Source organism: Pseudopodoces humilis, chromosome 6 (assembly GCF_049639895.1).
Source record: "Pseudopodoces humilis isolate 2021_Gansu_Grassland_sample_001 chromosome 6, ASM4963989v1, whole genome shotgun sequence".
In the NCBI taxonomy this organism is placed as follows: Eukaryota; Metazoa; Chordata; class Aves; order Passeriformes; family Paridae; genus Pseudopodoces; species Pseudopodoces humilis.
In genome coordinates this window covers 69,838,582-69,851,443 of record NC_142205.1, presented here as the reverse complement: position 1 = coordinate 69,851,443, position 12,862 = coordinate 69,838,582, and the positions used below count along the sequence as shown (strand labels likewise).

The 12,862-nt window shown below is 41.5% G+C and overlaps 1 protein-coding gene across 29 annotated transcripts in view; it reads right to left on the bottom strand.

Annotated features, from left to right (window-relative positions):
- Positions 1 to 12,862, bottom strand: part of CAMK2D (calcium/calmodulin dependent protein kinase II delta) — a 122,094-nt gene that overhangs the window by 72,259 nt on the left and 36,973 nt on the right. For all 29 annotated transcript variants that reach the window (XR_015772629.1, XM_014260712.2, XM_014260710.2 and 26 more), the window contains exon 4: positions 1,161 to 1,220. Coding sequence is in view for 28 of the 29 variants with exons in the window: in XM_014260712.2 (XP_014116187.2) it covers positions 1,161 to 1,220 (60 nt within the window). In the remaining variant the exon portion in view is untranslated. The remainder of the gene's footprint in view (positions 1 to 1,160; positions 1,221 to 12,862) is intronic.

The window sequence follows — 12,862 nt, the reverse complement described above, 5'->3', positions numbered from 1 at the left end:
CTGTTTCAACTGAGTTCTGTGCATTTCAGCCCTTCCCCTACATCAGTTCACTGCTGCATTTGGTTTGTTTTCCCTGGCTTGTGGAAGCTCAGGAATATGTTCTGGTTCCAGTACGGCCCAGGCGAATGGCTCTGGAGTCTGACTACACCATATGTGTAACCACAGCTGCAGAAGGGCTGCACCTCCTCCCTAAAAGGACTTGTACGTTCCCTTATTTCTCACCACTTTACAATGCAAAACCTTTGGTGGGATAAAATAGCACAGATAACGATTCTCTTCCTTCTTAACCAAATTTCTAGGTCAAACCTGTAAGCTTAAGAGAGATGCTGCAGAAATTTGACATGTCGTCTTGAGTTGCGCTATACTTGCTTTCACTTTCACTTAATCATTAAAAGGAAGGAGCTGATTTCATCCAAGCCATCAGACAATTTTAGTAGTCTGGAAACACCCTAATGGACAGGAAATTCCCACCCTTCTGCAAAAGTCTCAGGTATAGCAAATATTCTTGTGAGAGACACCCTTGGCATATAATTCAGTGCATGAAAAACTGAAAAACACAGCGACAGTTCTCTTAAGATAGAGGTACTTACCTGTTTACACTATTTCTAAAGCAAGGAGACAGACACACCCCACCCTCCAAAATAACTTTATTTTTTGCTTTACATGGTTAGAAAACACGACTCTGGAAATAAAAGGAGCAGAGCTTTCTTCATCTTGGAAGGACAGAATCTCAAACACAAAACACAGTATAAAATAAGCATCTCACTAAAACCAGCACTAATTATTGACATTGGTCTGTCTCACTGTGCAAGAGACACTGCCAGCTGAAATTCTTCTGCAGGTCTCCAAAAATCAGGAACAATCCTGGAAACAGTCCCTCCTGCACACTGCTCAAAACTCCCCAAATACCTGGCACAGAGAGTTCATTGATGGCAGAGCAATGGCTCAAAGATGAGAACACTGCACGCCGCTCTGGGTGATCCATCAGATTATTGCATCCCATAGCAGAATTCGTAAGGAGCACCACATAATAAAGGAAGAGTCTTGCCTGGAGATATTCGCACTTGATTTCTGAGCTACTCTTTGATATTTGTTAATTTCCATTTCGCCTGTATTTTCTAAACTGATAAACACTGTATGAAGCAACAAAATGTTCCTACCAATATTAGGATGCTTCAGGAGGCGACAGATTCTGGCTTCTCTTTCCAGTTTCTGGTGATCTGCATCAAAAGGAAGCAAAACAGTTGCTGTTAGTATGACGATGAACACAGTTTAATATATTTCTTTAGAGTATTATCATGTCATCATCATTCCCCATCTGACTGGATCTTTAAAAAACATCTCCTTTCTTTAGCTCCACTAACATTTTCATCCAAACTGTAATGAATTGATTATTTTTAACCTTTGAGTAGAGCAGGAGGCTGGAGGTCTGGACTTGTACATCACGGAGCCCTAACGACATTTCTGGAGATCAAGTACTACTGCTTGTGTCAAACTCTGTTTTCTACAAGAAACAACACAAATATTCCAAAACACTAACTTTGGAAAATACAACTGCTTGATATGTAAAAAATATGCTTTGAACCTTGAAAATATTAAGAAATTAACAAGTTCAGAAAAAGTTGCTTGGGATGGCAACTCTAAAGAGTCAAAAATTTAGCATCAGATGTTAAAATCAGAAAGCACAATCCTTAATGCAAAGTGTCCAGTTAGATACGTAGGTTAAAAGAACTACAACAGATTTAAAATAAAACACAGAAAGCAAACACCACCACTTTTCTAACTTAAAATGCTTATCATTTGAAGTTTCTCGCAACACATTTTAAAGAACAAGAGGAAAGAACAAGAAGGGAAACTTTTTCACTTGTTCTGCAGTTTCTGCTTCCTAATATTTGCAGTCAACTCTAACAACAGCTGAAATGATTTTACCTATGTTAACAGTTCAGATTATTTTCATGTGCTTTTAAGAACTGGGATAGTTCTTGAGCTAGTCATTACTTGTCATCATACCTTCTGAGGCCTCAGAGTCTCCACCACTTCATGAGAAAATCTGCCAGCTTAACTCTCTTTACCTCAATGTTTATTAAAAAAAATCAGAATAATCAGAAGTTCAAAGTATTAAAAAGAATTATCAATTAAACTGCAATATAAGCTTAAAGCCTATTCTGTTAAAGTTAAACTCTGCCACCGAGGTTTCCTGTTCAGATTTTTGAATTCAGTTGCAGCAAGGCTGAAACATAAGCACAGACATCTACAGTTACAGCACCTTCATGTCCAGCAGCTCTGGCTGTAACTTAATCTTGGGCTGAGCACTTGGCACATTACCCAGAGCAAGCAGGGAGATGATCTGCAAGGCAAACTGAACTAAGCTGGGGTGAGAACAAAGATGAAAATGTGAACATTGCCTCAAAAGCAAAGAAACAATCCAGGGGCTATTCGACATTTAGTGCAGGAGCTGTGTCTCTGGCGTTTTACCAGCTCTACCTTCAAAGGCTCTTCTGTACCACCTCCAGCTATATTTACAGATCATCCAGCACAGCCAGAAACCTGGAAGGTGTCCGATAGTTTTCTATGAAGTGCTAAAAACATCCTGTGCCGACTCTTCAGGAATAACACAGATACAATGAAGAGCTTTATCTCCAACTTTGAATACGAAGTATAAACATTTGAAGTTTTTTTTTGCTATTAACTGCTATATCACAGCTTCTGAACTGACACCAGATATGATTAATTTTCAGCTCTCCTTTACAGACATGACAGTGGGCTCAGATGACAAATGCTAGAGGTGAACACTTTCAGATATGAGAAGCTAAAACGCTACGGCATGATTTAAGAACAATAACTATATTGATTAGAAAAGCACTCTTATTTTTCAAATCACAGTGAAAACATCTTAGAGATACTGCAGGATGCACTGCAACATATGAGGATAACATCTACATCATCATCATCATTGTTATCACTGACTGCATTATATATCCCCAGGTTTTACTCCAAATGGAACCAATTGATGGACACCAAGGTGTTCTCTGCTGTCACATAAATTAGAACAATGAGCTCAATGCATTTGACTCCTTCAGTTGTTTGTGCCACAGTAATTGCTGTCTCACACCTGCTGGGTGACTGGAGGTACCTCACAGCCTGCACACTGTGCTGTGAGGCAGCAGAAAGAGCATTCAATACTCCCTGAGCCAGGGATTTAAATGGACATGAAGGTCCAGAAGATGACAGGGGCGCTTCAGAAAAATGTATGTACCAAGTATTCCTTGGTGCTGTTAGAGGAGTTAGTCTGCAGTACCTAAGTGTTTGGGGGTGGGACCAAATGCAAATTTAACTTCATGTGGTATCCAAGAAAACTACTCCCCTCTAAAATCAGCATGTTTGTTCTATGAGTTTTAGGAAATACTGTTCCTTCCTCTCTCTGCTTGGTTTATTTACAAGTACTTGCAACTGCAACTGCTGTGCCACCCGTAGCTATTTGTGTTACCCTGCCTGCTGCCAGGGCTCAAGTACTGGGGAGCTAAAGGTGAATGTCAGAGGGCAGGGCACACCGAAATACTTCAAGCACTCAGCTCCCAAACATCTGAAGGGTAAGGTGTGCCACTGCCACTGGGAAAGAAGGGATCCTGCCATACAGCTCGGGAAACTACCTAGCAGCCACCAACTCCCCCAAACCCTGGGAAAGTTTGGGATAGCATCTGGAGGCAAATGTTTATGTTACAACAGTATCACAGGAAAAGTTCTGGAAAAAAATAAATGCAGTAACAGGTCACTGATTGAAATCCAAGAGTTAATTCCTCTCAATTTTGACAGCATATAATTCACCAGCTAAAACTGTGTTTACCTGCCAGGTAAATATGAAACAGGAAAAATTATTATCAGGAACAGGAAGCCAAGCTCGAAAGCCACACAGATAATAAAAAGGGATCACACAAGTGCATTTATATACTTGTTTCCTCTCCTTTCTTTTAATTACCAAGACTCAATTACAAACAGGCCTCCTACATTGTCTACTTAAGAAACTGTAATTAAATGAAAAATACAAGCTCAAAAAGCAGCAAAGCAAATGCAAAAAAAGGAATGCTCTACAAATTCTACATTATTTTATGAAAGCAAGTCTCCATTAGTGAACAATAGCCTCTACCACAGCAACAGCCTGTTGCCAAGATTGGAGAAAGATCACTGCCTGTCAGCCACTGATGCCTTTGAAAGGAAACCAGTAATGAGAATAACACAAGTTCATTAATGGAGAAAACCTTACAGCCACCTACAAGTAAATTTAATCTGACATGGAACCAAAAAAAAAAGAAAAAAAGAAAAAGATTTAAAGCACTGAACCACAAAAATCTCAGCCTTGACAATAACTAATGAATTTCTGCAAAATCTGAAACAGACAAAATATAGCTGTAAAACTGGGGGTACTCATAGACTGTATACATTTAAAATCTTTAACTAATCCTCATTCATATGACGATGTTTTAATAGACCAAAAGCTAATATTATAATTTATGACACCATGCCTCAGAAAAATCAGACTGCCTGCATTGAGTTTCTACTAGGTAAGCAAATAAAATAACTGTTTCAGTAGTAGTAAGTTTTTTCTTAGAAAAGCTTATGTACATAGACTACACACATTTCTTGGATTAAATCATCACTTTTTATAATTAAAGACTATAATGTATATCTTTAATTAGGTATTTTATGTCTTAATATATGAAAAGATATAATTCATGTCTTGAGCAAATATCTCTTCTACTGAAGTACCATCAATCTTCACCCAAAGTGCCGATTGTGCATGACCACCCAAACTGAGCTAATCACCAGGGCAGAAATGTGCACCTCCTACCACCTATCCACACAGGTATCTAAAATACAAACGTCTCCAAAGCAAAGACGCTTCCTAACAAGTATCTGTAGCAACTGTTTGTTGGGGATTAGGTGTCCTTTCTTTTGTCCCTCCTCACCCATAGAATTTTTCCCATTAGTTTCTGGGAACCCTGACTGTGGGTACTCCTTGGGTGCTTGAGAAGATGAAGTTTGGCTGGGCCCAGGGGGAAGTGGGGAGGGTACCAGGGAGGGCAGGGGCAGCTGCGGGTGGGCTTGTATTTTCTTTTTATTTTATTATTAGAGCTTGCAGTCCACAGCAAACAACATAAAAGCATTTTGCCAATGTTCCTTGCATTGTCTTGTCCATTTCTTATTTTTCCCCCAGGACTGGATAGATTATTAGTCAGTATGAGGTGATGGGTGTTGTGGCAAATGGCTTGCTTACCTTTTTGAGAGTGGTCTCTAGAACCTGCTTCCTACTCTGTGCAATACACTTCAACACTTGTATTTTCCATTATTTTCTTTACACAGCTAAATGAAGAGAAACAAGGAGCACTAACTTGGAAGAGGCTCTTCAGACTGTACTGCAATCCCCAAGCACCTTGATGCTGTTACATTCTGCCACAGAAAGCGGAAAATGGCTGCAGAAATTCTGACAACAGAACACACAGGTTAACAGAGCAAAATTTCCAGCCCCAACTCCCTGATTTTGTCAACTTTGCTGACAACTGTCCAGAGCACTACAAAGGATCCACAGTCCTGTGGAACGTAAATATTTGTGATTTAAGGGCATGCTGTGTATAAGACATGCTGTAACAGACACTTGCTTTAACTCCAAGAATGTGGTTTACACAATCTAACTGCATCAAATGCAGTTTCTAAATTCCCTCTGATGAAGGATTAAGGCTCTGGAAACAGCCCAGTTCTATTTCTTAGACCTGACCATTTCTGTAAGTTGATGTCACTAGCGGGTGTCCTGGTTTCTCCTAGGATAATTCCTGCTTCTTAGTGGCTGGTACAGTGCTTTATTCTGCATTTAGGATGAGAATCATGTCGATCCCACAGTGATGCTTCAGCTGCTGCTATAAGCAGTGTTTGCACTAAATCAGCTTCTCACAGCACCCCACAGGCTGGGACTGACCTGCTGCAGCTTAAGACAGGTCCAGGTGTCCAGGTGGACAACAAGGGGTCCAAGAGCCAGCAGTGCCTTGGGGGCTGAGGATGTCAGCAGTATCCTGGGGGGCATGGGGAGGAGAGTGGCCAGCAGGATGAGAGGTGATCCTCCCCCTCTGCTCTCCCCCACTGGGGCCACATCTGCAGTACTGGTTCCAGGTCTGATCTCCCAGCTCAAGACAGGCAAGGAAGGGCTGGGGAGGGTCCTGCAGAGGCTACAAAAATGATGAGGGGACTGGAGCACCTCTCTTATGAGGAAAGGCTGAGGGAACTGGGCCTCTTTAGTCTGGGGAAGAAATGACTGAGATGGAATCTTAGCAATACAGACAAATACCTCAAGGGTGCCTGTCAAGAGGATCAGGCCAGACTTTTCCCAGTGGGGTCCAGTGACAGGAGAAGGAGAACACAGTAAGTTACACCTCAATATGAGCAAAAACTGCTTTGCTGTGAGGATGACTGCTCAGAGAGACTATGCGTTTTCCTTCTCTGGAAATACTCAACATTCACCTCGATATCATCCTGTGCAACCTGCTCCAGCCGAAGTTACTTTAGAAAGGGACTGGATTAGAGGATTTCCAGAGGTCCTTTCCAACCCCAAGCATTCTGTGATAAACTTGGGGGAAGCCAGCTGGGGGCTGCTGCTCAGGAACTGAGTGGGCACTGGTCAATGAGCAGTTGCATCATGCACCACTTGTTTTGTACATTTTAATTCTTTTGTCATCATCCCCCTCCTATTACATATTAATATTCTCCCTTTTCTGTCTTAGTGAACTACCTTTAACTCAACCCACAAATCTTAATTTTATTTCTTCTGATTGTCTCCCCAATCCTCCTGCAGGGTGTGGGAGGAGAGAGGGAACGAGGCAGTGTGGTGTTTGGCTGCTTGTTTGGTCAAACCACAACAGCGGGGACCAGCAGCATTACTAAGCCCCTGCCTGAGCTGGTTCTTCAGCAGTTTGCTAAAGACCTTGAGCAGTTTGCAAGCATTTTCAGCCCTTAAGATAAAACAAGAACGACATTTATTCACCTAACAGTCCATCACACAGCTCTCTGAATTTTCCATTACTGAGTTTGTGCTACAGCAGTGCTCACAGATAAACCCCAGCTACCCCCTCTGCCCTTCTTGAATAAGTAAATGCTAAGCAATACAGTCCCCTTCCATTCCCAAAAGCACTTTTTCAAAATGAATGCTCCAGCATTCAGTACCTGCTCCTGGGGAGGTATTTACTTATTCCTCTCTTCCTAGTATTTATAGCTCGGAAAGTGGGACATACTTAGAATAAACAATTACAGACACCGTGAGTGCTCATCTGAGCCACCCCTCCTAATGTTTCCCGAGCAGAATCACGCGCCAGGTGTTCAGTGTTATAAAGGCATCCTCTCCATGGATACCCCGCTCCATAATGGGTAGGAGCATGCAACAACAATAGCACAGCCAATTCTTCCATTAGGCCATTGGTCAAAAGCATCAACAGAGCAGAAATCAGGGCACTGAGTACGCCTCCAGTTATTTCTGTGGCTCTGTTCCCATACACACTTCTCTTCACCAAGCTGCTGAATATTAAGGGAAAGCAAAAGATATTAATTCAAGATGCTCTGTAAAATAATGAACAAGCCCTACACCTGTAGAGCTTCTAATTCTGCCCCACGGCATTAAAAATACAAAAGGCACATTCGTGGTCAGCTGCAAAGGCCTCCAACAATAACAGTTCTCAGCTGACGGATGTTCCTGCAGGGCTTTCTTCCACTTCCCACCCGCTTTCTGTGTTAATATTTTACCCTTCACAGCGAGCAAAAAATTGATAAATGGACACAGAGACCTGATTCCCATCTACCAAGCACAGATTACAGAGGCAGAGACACTGCAAGTGTCTTTAAGGCACTGTCATGGAGTTACTTTACCTTTAAGAAAGTTTAAGTTGCTGGGAAGTGCCTGGAGTCTTTTCTCCTGACCAATTATCGGTCATTGCTGAGAATTGACAGCAGTTTAGGCCATTGAAAAGTTGTGAACCCTACCTTTAAGTGTAAAACCAGAGCTCTCTTGGTTCTCTTTGTTTCCTGGCTGGGAAGGGTGGCAGAGCTCCAGGCCTCCGGTTCCCTGCCCAGGCCATGCGGCCGGGCGGGGACTGGGCTGGGCCCCGTGTCTCCCGGCCGGGAGATGCGGGCCCTGCGGAAGGTTTTCTCCGGGCTCTGGCCGGGCCGATCTCTGGCTCGGCTGCAGGTTTTTTCCTGTAACTAAATTCACTAGAAACTGCTGAGTGAAGAAAGAGAGAGGCTCTAGAACTGCAGCGGGCTGGGCGCGGCGACTACACTCTCCAGAGCAGCCATGAGGAACTTTCCATCGCAGACGGCTCCAGCTGCTGCTCCGGCCGAGGCCACAGAACGACCTACAACAGCCTGGGCAAGATTTTAACTCTTTCATTACCCAGATGAGACTTGCGGATTAATCTTTTTATCCAGAGAGAGAAAAAGAGAGTGATCAACGCGAAAAGAGACTTTATAAACTACCAGTGATAGGAAAGAAAAGAAGCTTCAGAAAAGGTAGAGAATTAAGAAGATGCTTTAATTAGGCTGAAATATCTTTCTGTTAAAACTATGGAAATGGACAATAAGGTCTTGAAAACACTCCTTTAATTCATGACAGTATATAGGGAGGAACAGAGTGTTCAAAGTGTAAATTTTGAGTAAAAAGTAGAGTAATTATGGTACAGTGAAGTGCTGGAAGATTTGAAGCCTTGAGAGGCAATGAGAAAACTGTTTTCTAGTGAAGCTCACAGAAACAGATGAAGAAGACTTTTTGCCTTTGAATAACTTATCCTTAAAAATCCCATCCCTAGACTCATGGCCCATACACACTTGAGAGTGATGTGAAAATGGGAGGAGTGGGCTCTAATAACAGCAGCTCTGGGCAGCTAACATTAGAGCAATGGAAAACTATAACAAAAATAGTTTTTCTTGTGAGAAACTCCATAAATTAACAGGAAGAAACTTCTGTTTCTCTACAAAGACTGGTGAAAAGACTGTAGCAAGAATTGGGACTGTTTTAATCATCAAAGTTCCAAAGTTTTTGTCTCTTTTGTCATGTGAACAAGAGAATAGTGGGTAGACAGGGGATGAAAAGGTTTTTCTGGAAGTTTATTCTGGTGTTCTCATTATTGTAGTTTGTCAATAAACTTTCTTTTTTTTCCTTTTAAGTTTTATGCCTGTTTTGCTCTTGCTCTAATCCATATCTCACAGCAAGAAATAAGTAATTTTCTTAGTTATTGGTTTAAAACCACGACAGGCACTTTATCAGACACTTGATCCCTGATTTCTACATCACCTTCAATGACCAAAAGGTGCAGAGTGTTCCTGCATTTGTGCTGTTTTTAGCATTGCTGCTAAAACTGAGGAGTTCCTGACCTCAAGTGAGCTAACAAAAGGAGTAAAGACGTGTGACATAAATAGTGAAGCACTGAGCCCACATGAATTCACTTATTTACATGATCTGTGTTTAACAATGTCCATAATGAACAGAAGGAAGAGATCAACAGAATGGTACAAATGCAAAGTGGACTTTACCCAACTGTTGGGCACCTTTAAAGAGTTCCTAAGAGCACACATTCACACACTGCCGAGTTCAAGCTAAGAAATCCTATTTTTTCACCTTTTTATACTCTTGTTTGCTGTTGATTGAAACAGCCAGCTGGCAATTCACTGACTTTGCTCTTCTGACTTAGAAAAGCCAGAAAAACATTAGTGCAAGTCTAGAACTGCTGCTATATACATATATTAATTATTGTTTTCTGTATAAGGTATGTGCACAACTACACATAGTAGTTTTCTATTTATTACATATTTTCTTATATAAACAGCACACCTACTGAAACAGAATGAAGTACTGTAAACTCTTCAGTGCCAAAGTAAACAGCAAGGGCCTGGGAGCCAGAAGACTGAATCTGACCACCGGGTCAGCTCCATCTGTTTGCCACCACTCTGCACCTGACATTTAACTCTGAGCACCCGGTGTCCCATCTTCTCCCCATCACCTCTTTTGGTCCAACCCATCCAGTGCTGCACCTTGTAGCACCTCTGTGCAAGGCTTACATTTATCATAACAGGAAACCTGAATGCACTTTTCATCCTTCATCTTCCCCTTGCTGCCTCCTTCTGTCCCTACAGCAGTGTATTTTCCTTTGTGACTCAAACTTGCCAATTCCTAGAGCTGATGGTCAGCCAAGTTTTCTTCAGCCATTCCCCTTCCATCCCAAAATAACTGCATGGCCTTCATTTTGCAAGCTGGCAACTCTTCCTTTATTTCACTTCCCTTCTTTCATTTTTGGTTCTCAACTTAAATCTTCCTGCCCTCTACCTGTTGAAATTCTGCTGATAAATATTTATTACTTATTTTATTTTTTATTCAGTATTCCTCATTGTTTTCTAGCTTCTATTTTCTACTAGGCTGTTTAAATTTTTTTAGGCTTCTCAGTTCTCTTGGCTCATTTCCTGCAGAAAATTGCAGTTTTCAGGAAACAATATTTGGAAAAAAGATGTTAGGAATTGAAAGTTCAGAAAAATAAATCATATAAGATGCCTGGAACTTGAGGTGTTGACTCATCAGTCTAATGAACACTAAAGCATCTGTTTGCCCTCAAATACTTCACTGGAGAGGGATGGGCTGCGGGATATACTTGACTTGACTGCCTTGCTCAACTCCAGTCCTACAGAGCACATCTTAAACAAATTAAATCCATTAACAACAATGTAAACTCTGAAGAGACTTCTGTCTAACAACTAAAATTCTGAAGGCACCCTCAAAGTTCTCAAGTGATGCAGCGAGACATGAATAAGAAATACTAATTTTCCTTCCAAATGTTATTAAAATGATATTGTCTCATAACAAAAGAAAAAAATGCAGCTAACTACGAAGTCAAAACACACAGTCAGCCACAGCAATATGTAAACTATAGTGGCAAACTGTTAATTTGAAATAAATTGTCACCTTCTGACTGAGGCCAGCTTATTTTAGTATAAATGAGTAATTACTACATGTAAGACTGGTGTCAGGTCATGATCTGTGACAGTTACTTGGCTGGGATAGGCACAAGTTACTGATTTTGAAGCTGCTGCAAAGACCAAATTCTGAACTCTGACTTGAGATTTTCATTTTGGCAACGGTTATATTGTTAGAAATCCTACCAATGATCACCATCTTTTGCCTTGTAGATGTAATTTCTACAAGATGCAGCATTAATTAATTGTCAGGGAGAAACTTTAAGCTTTTTTAAACAGACAATGACCAGTGAGAACATTCAGTTTGATGACAGCTTACGGATGAGAGACTGCTCCATATTTAACAGAAAGGGAAATTCCATTGTGCAGAAAAGGTCAACAACTTTTATTTCCAATATTTCCTGTAGTCACTGTTACTTTAAAACAAAATATCACACATGACTTATCCTACCAGAGACTAAGGGCTTCTTTTATGCAAATCCATTCAGAATCACTGACATTTATCTTAATAAAAGCTCATGGACTTTAACCCCCTAGAAGGAAACAACTGTAGAACTAGAATCAAGTCCAAATAGAACAACAACAATGGTTTGGCAGCTCCTGTTATGACTCAGAGGAAATTTAAGAAGCACATCAAAGCCAAAGCTTTTCATAACAAAAAGAAACACCAAGAATACATACGCACATGCCTACAGGAATATTTCATCAAAAATAACAGTAGGCTGCACTAGTATTATAGGACTAAAGATACAATTGCATTAATAAAAATATCCTGATGCCTACACCTCAGTCTTTAGCAAACAGTAGGTCAGAAATAAAGTCAGTATTCCTATATGGCCCATAAGAAGCTAAAACAATAGAAATAACAAACTCAAAAAGGAGTTCCACAATAAGTTGTAACTTAATTGTCTTCCATCCATTAACTTGCTTTAAAACGAAGATGTGGATTATGACTAACCCACTGTATTAATATTTTTCTGCTCTGTCAAGTTGCTAAGCCTTTGCTCATAATAAAAACAAATCTCCTCCTCAAATACCATGTCCGTGAATAGCATTTAACCATCTGAAGCTTTATATTACAGCAATCTTTAATACCAGGACACTGATGCCATGACCTCTAAGCTACAAGAGTATGGTCTTTTGCAAGAGGACGGCCTTGACATTATTTTTAGAATCATTTTCTTGCAGAGAGACTTGCAATTCACTTGGTTTGCAAAACCAAGAATTAAAAAAAATAAATAGTAGCCTTGCAAACACACACTTGTAAGAGACAGTCCCCAAAAGAAGTGCTTTCATTAAAAAACAAATCACAGAGGAGAGCCAATGTCCAAGTGGCATTCCTCGGGACCAGTGCTGGAATTTGTGCTCTTGAACATCTCTGTCAGTGACGTGGACGATGGGATTGAGCGCACCCCCAGCGAGTCTGCAGACAGCACGGAGCTGCGTGCTGTGGTTGACATGCTGGATGGAAGGGATGTCACCCAGAGGGACCTGGGCAGCCTGGGGACATGGGACCAAATGCACATTAAACACGACCTGGCAACGTGCACACATAGCCCAGAAAGCCAACCACGTCCTGCATCCCAAGTGTGGCCAGCAGGTCAAGGGAGGCGACTCCTGCCCTGGACTCCGCTCTCAGGAGATGGCTCCTGCAGTGCTGTGTCCAGGCCTGGGGGTCCGAGATAAGATGGAGCCATGCTGGAAGTGACTAGAGGAGGCCATGAAGATGCTCGGAGGAATGGAGCGCCTCTGCTCTGGAGCCAGGCTGGGAGAGCCTGGAGTGTTCAGCCTGGAGAAGAAAAGGCTTCAGGGAGACCCAAGAGGTGTTCCCATGCCTGAAGGGCCACAGGAGAGCTGGAGAGGGACTTGG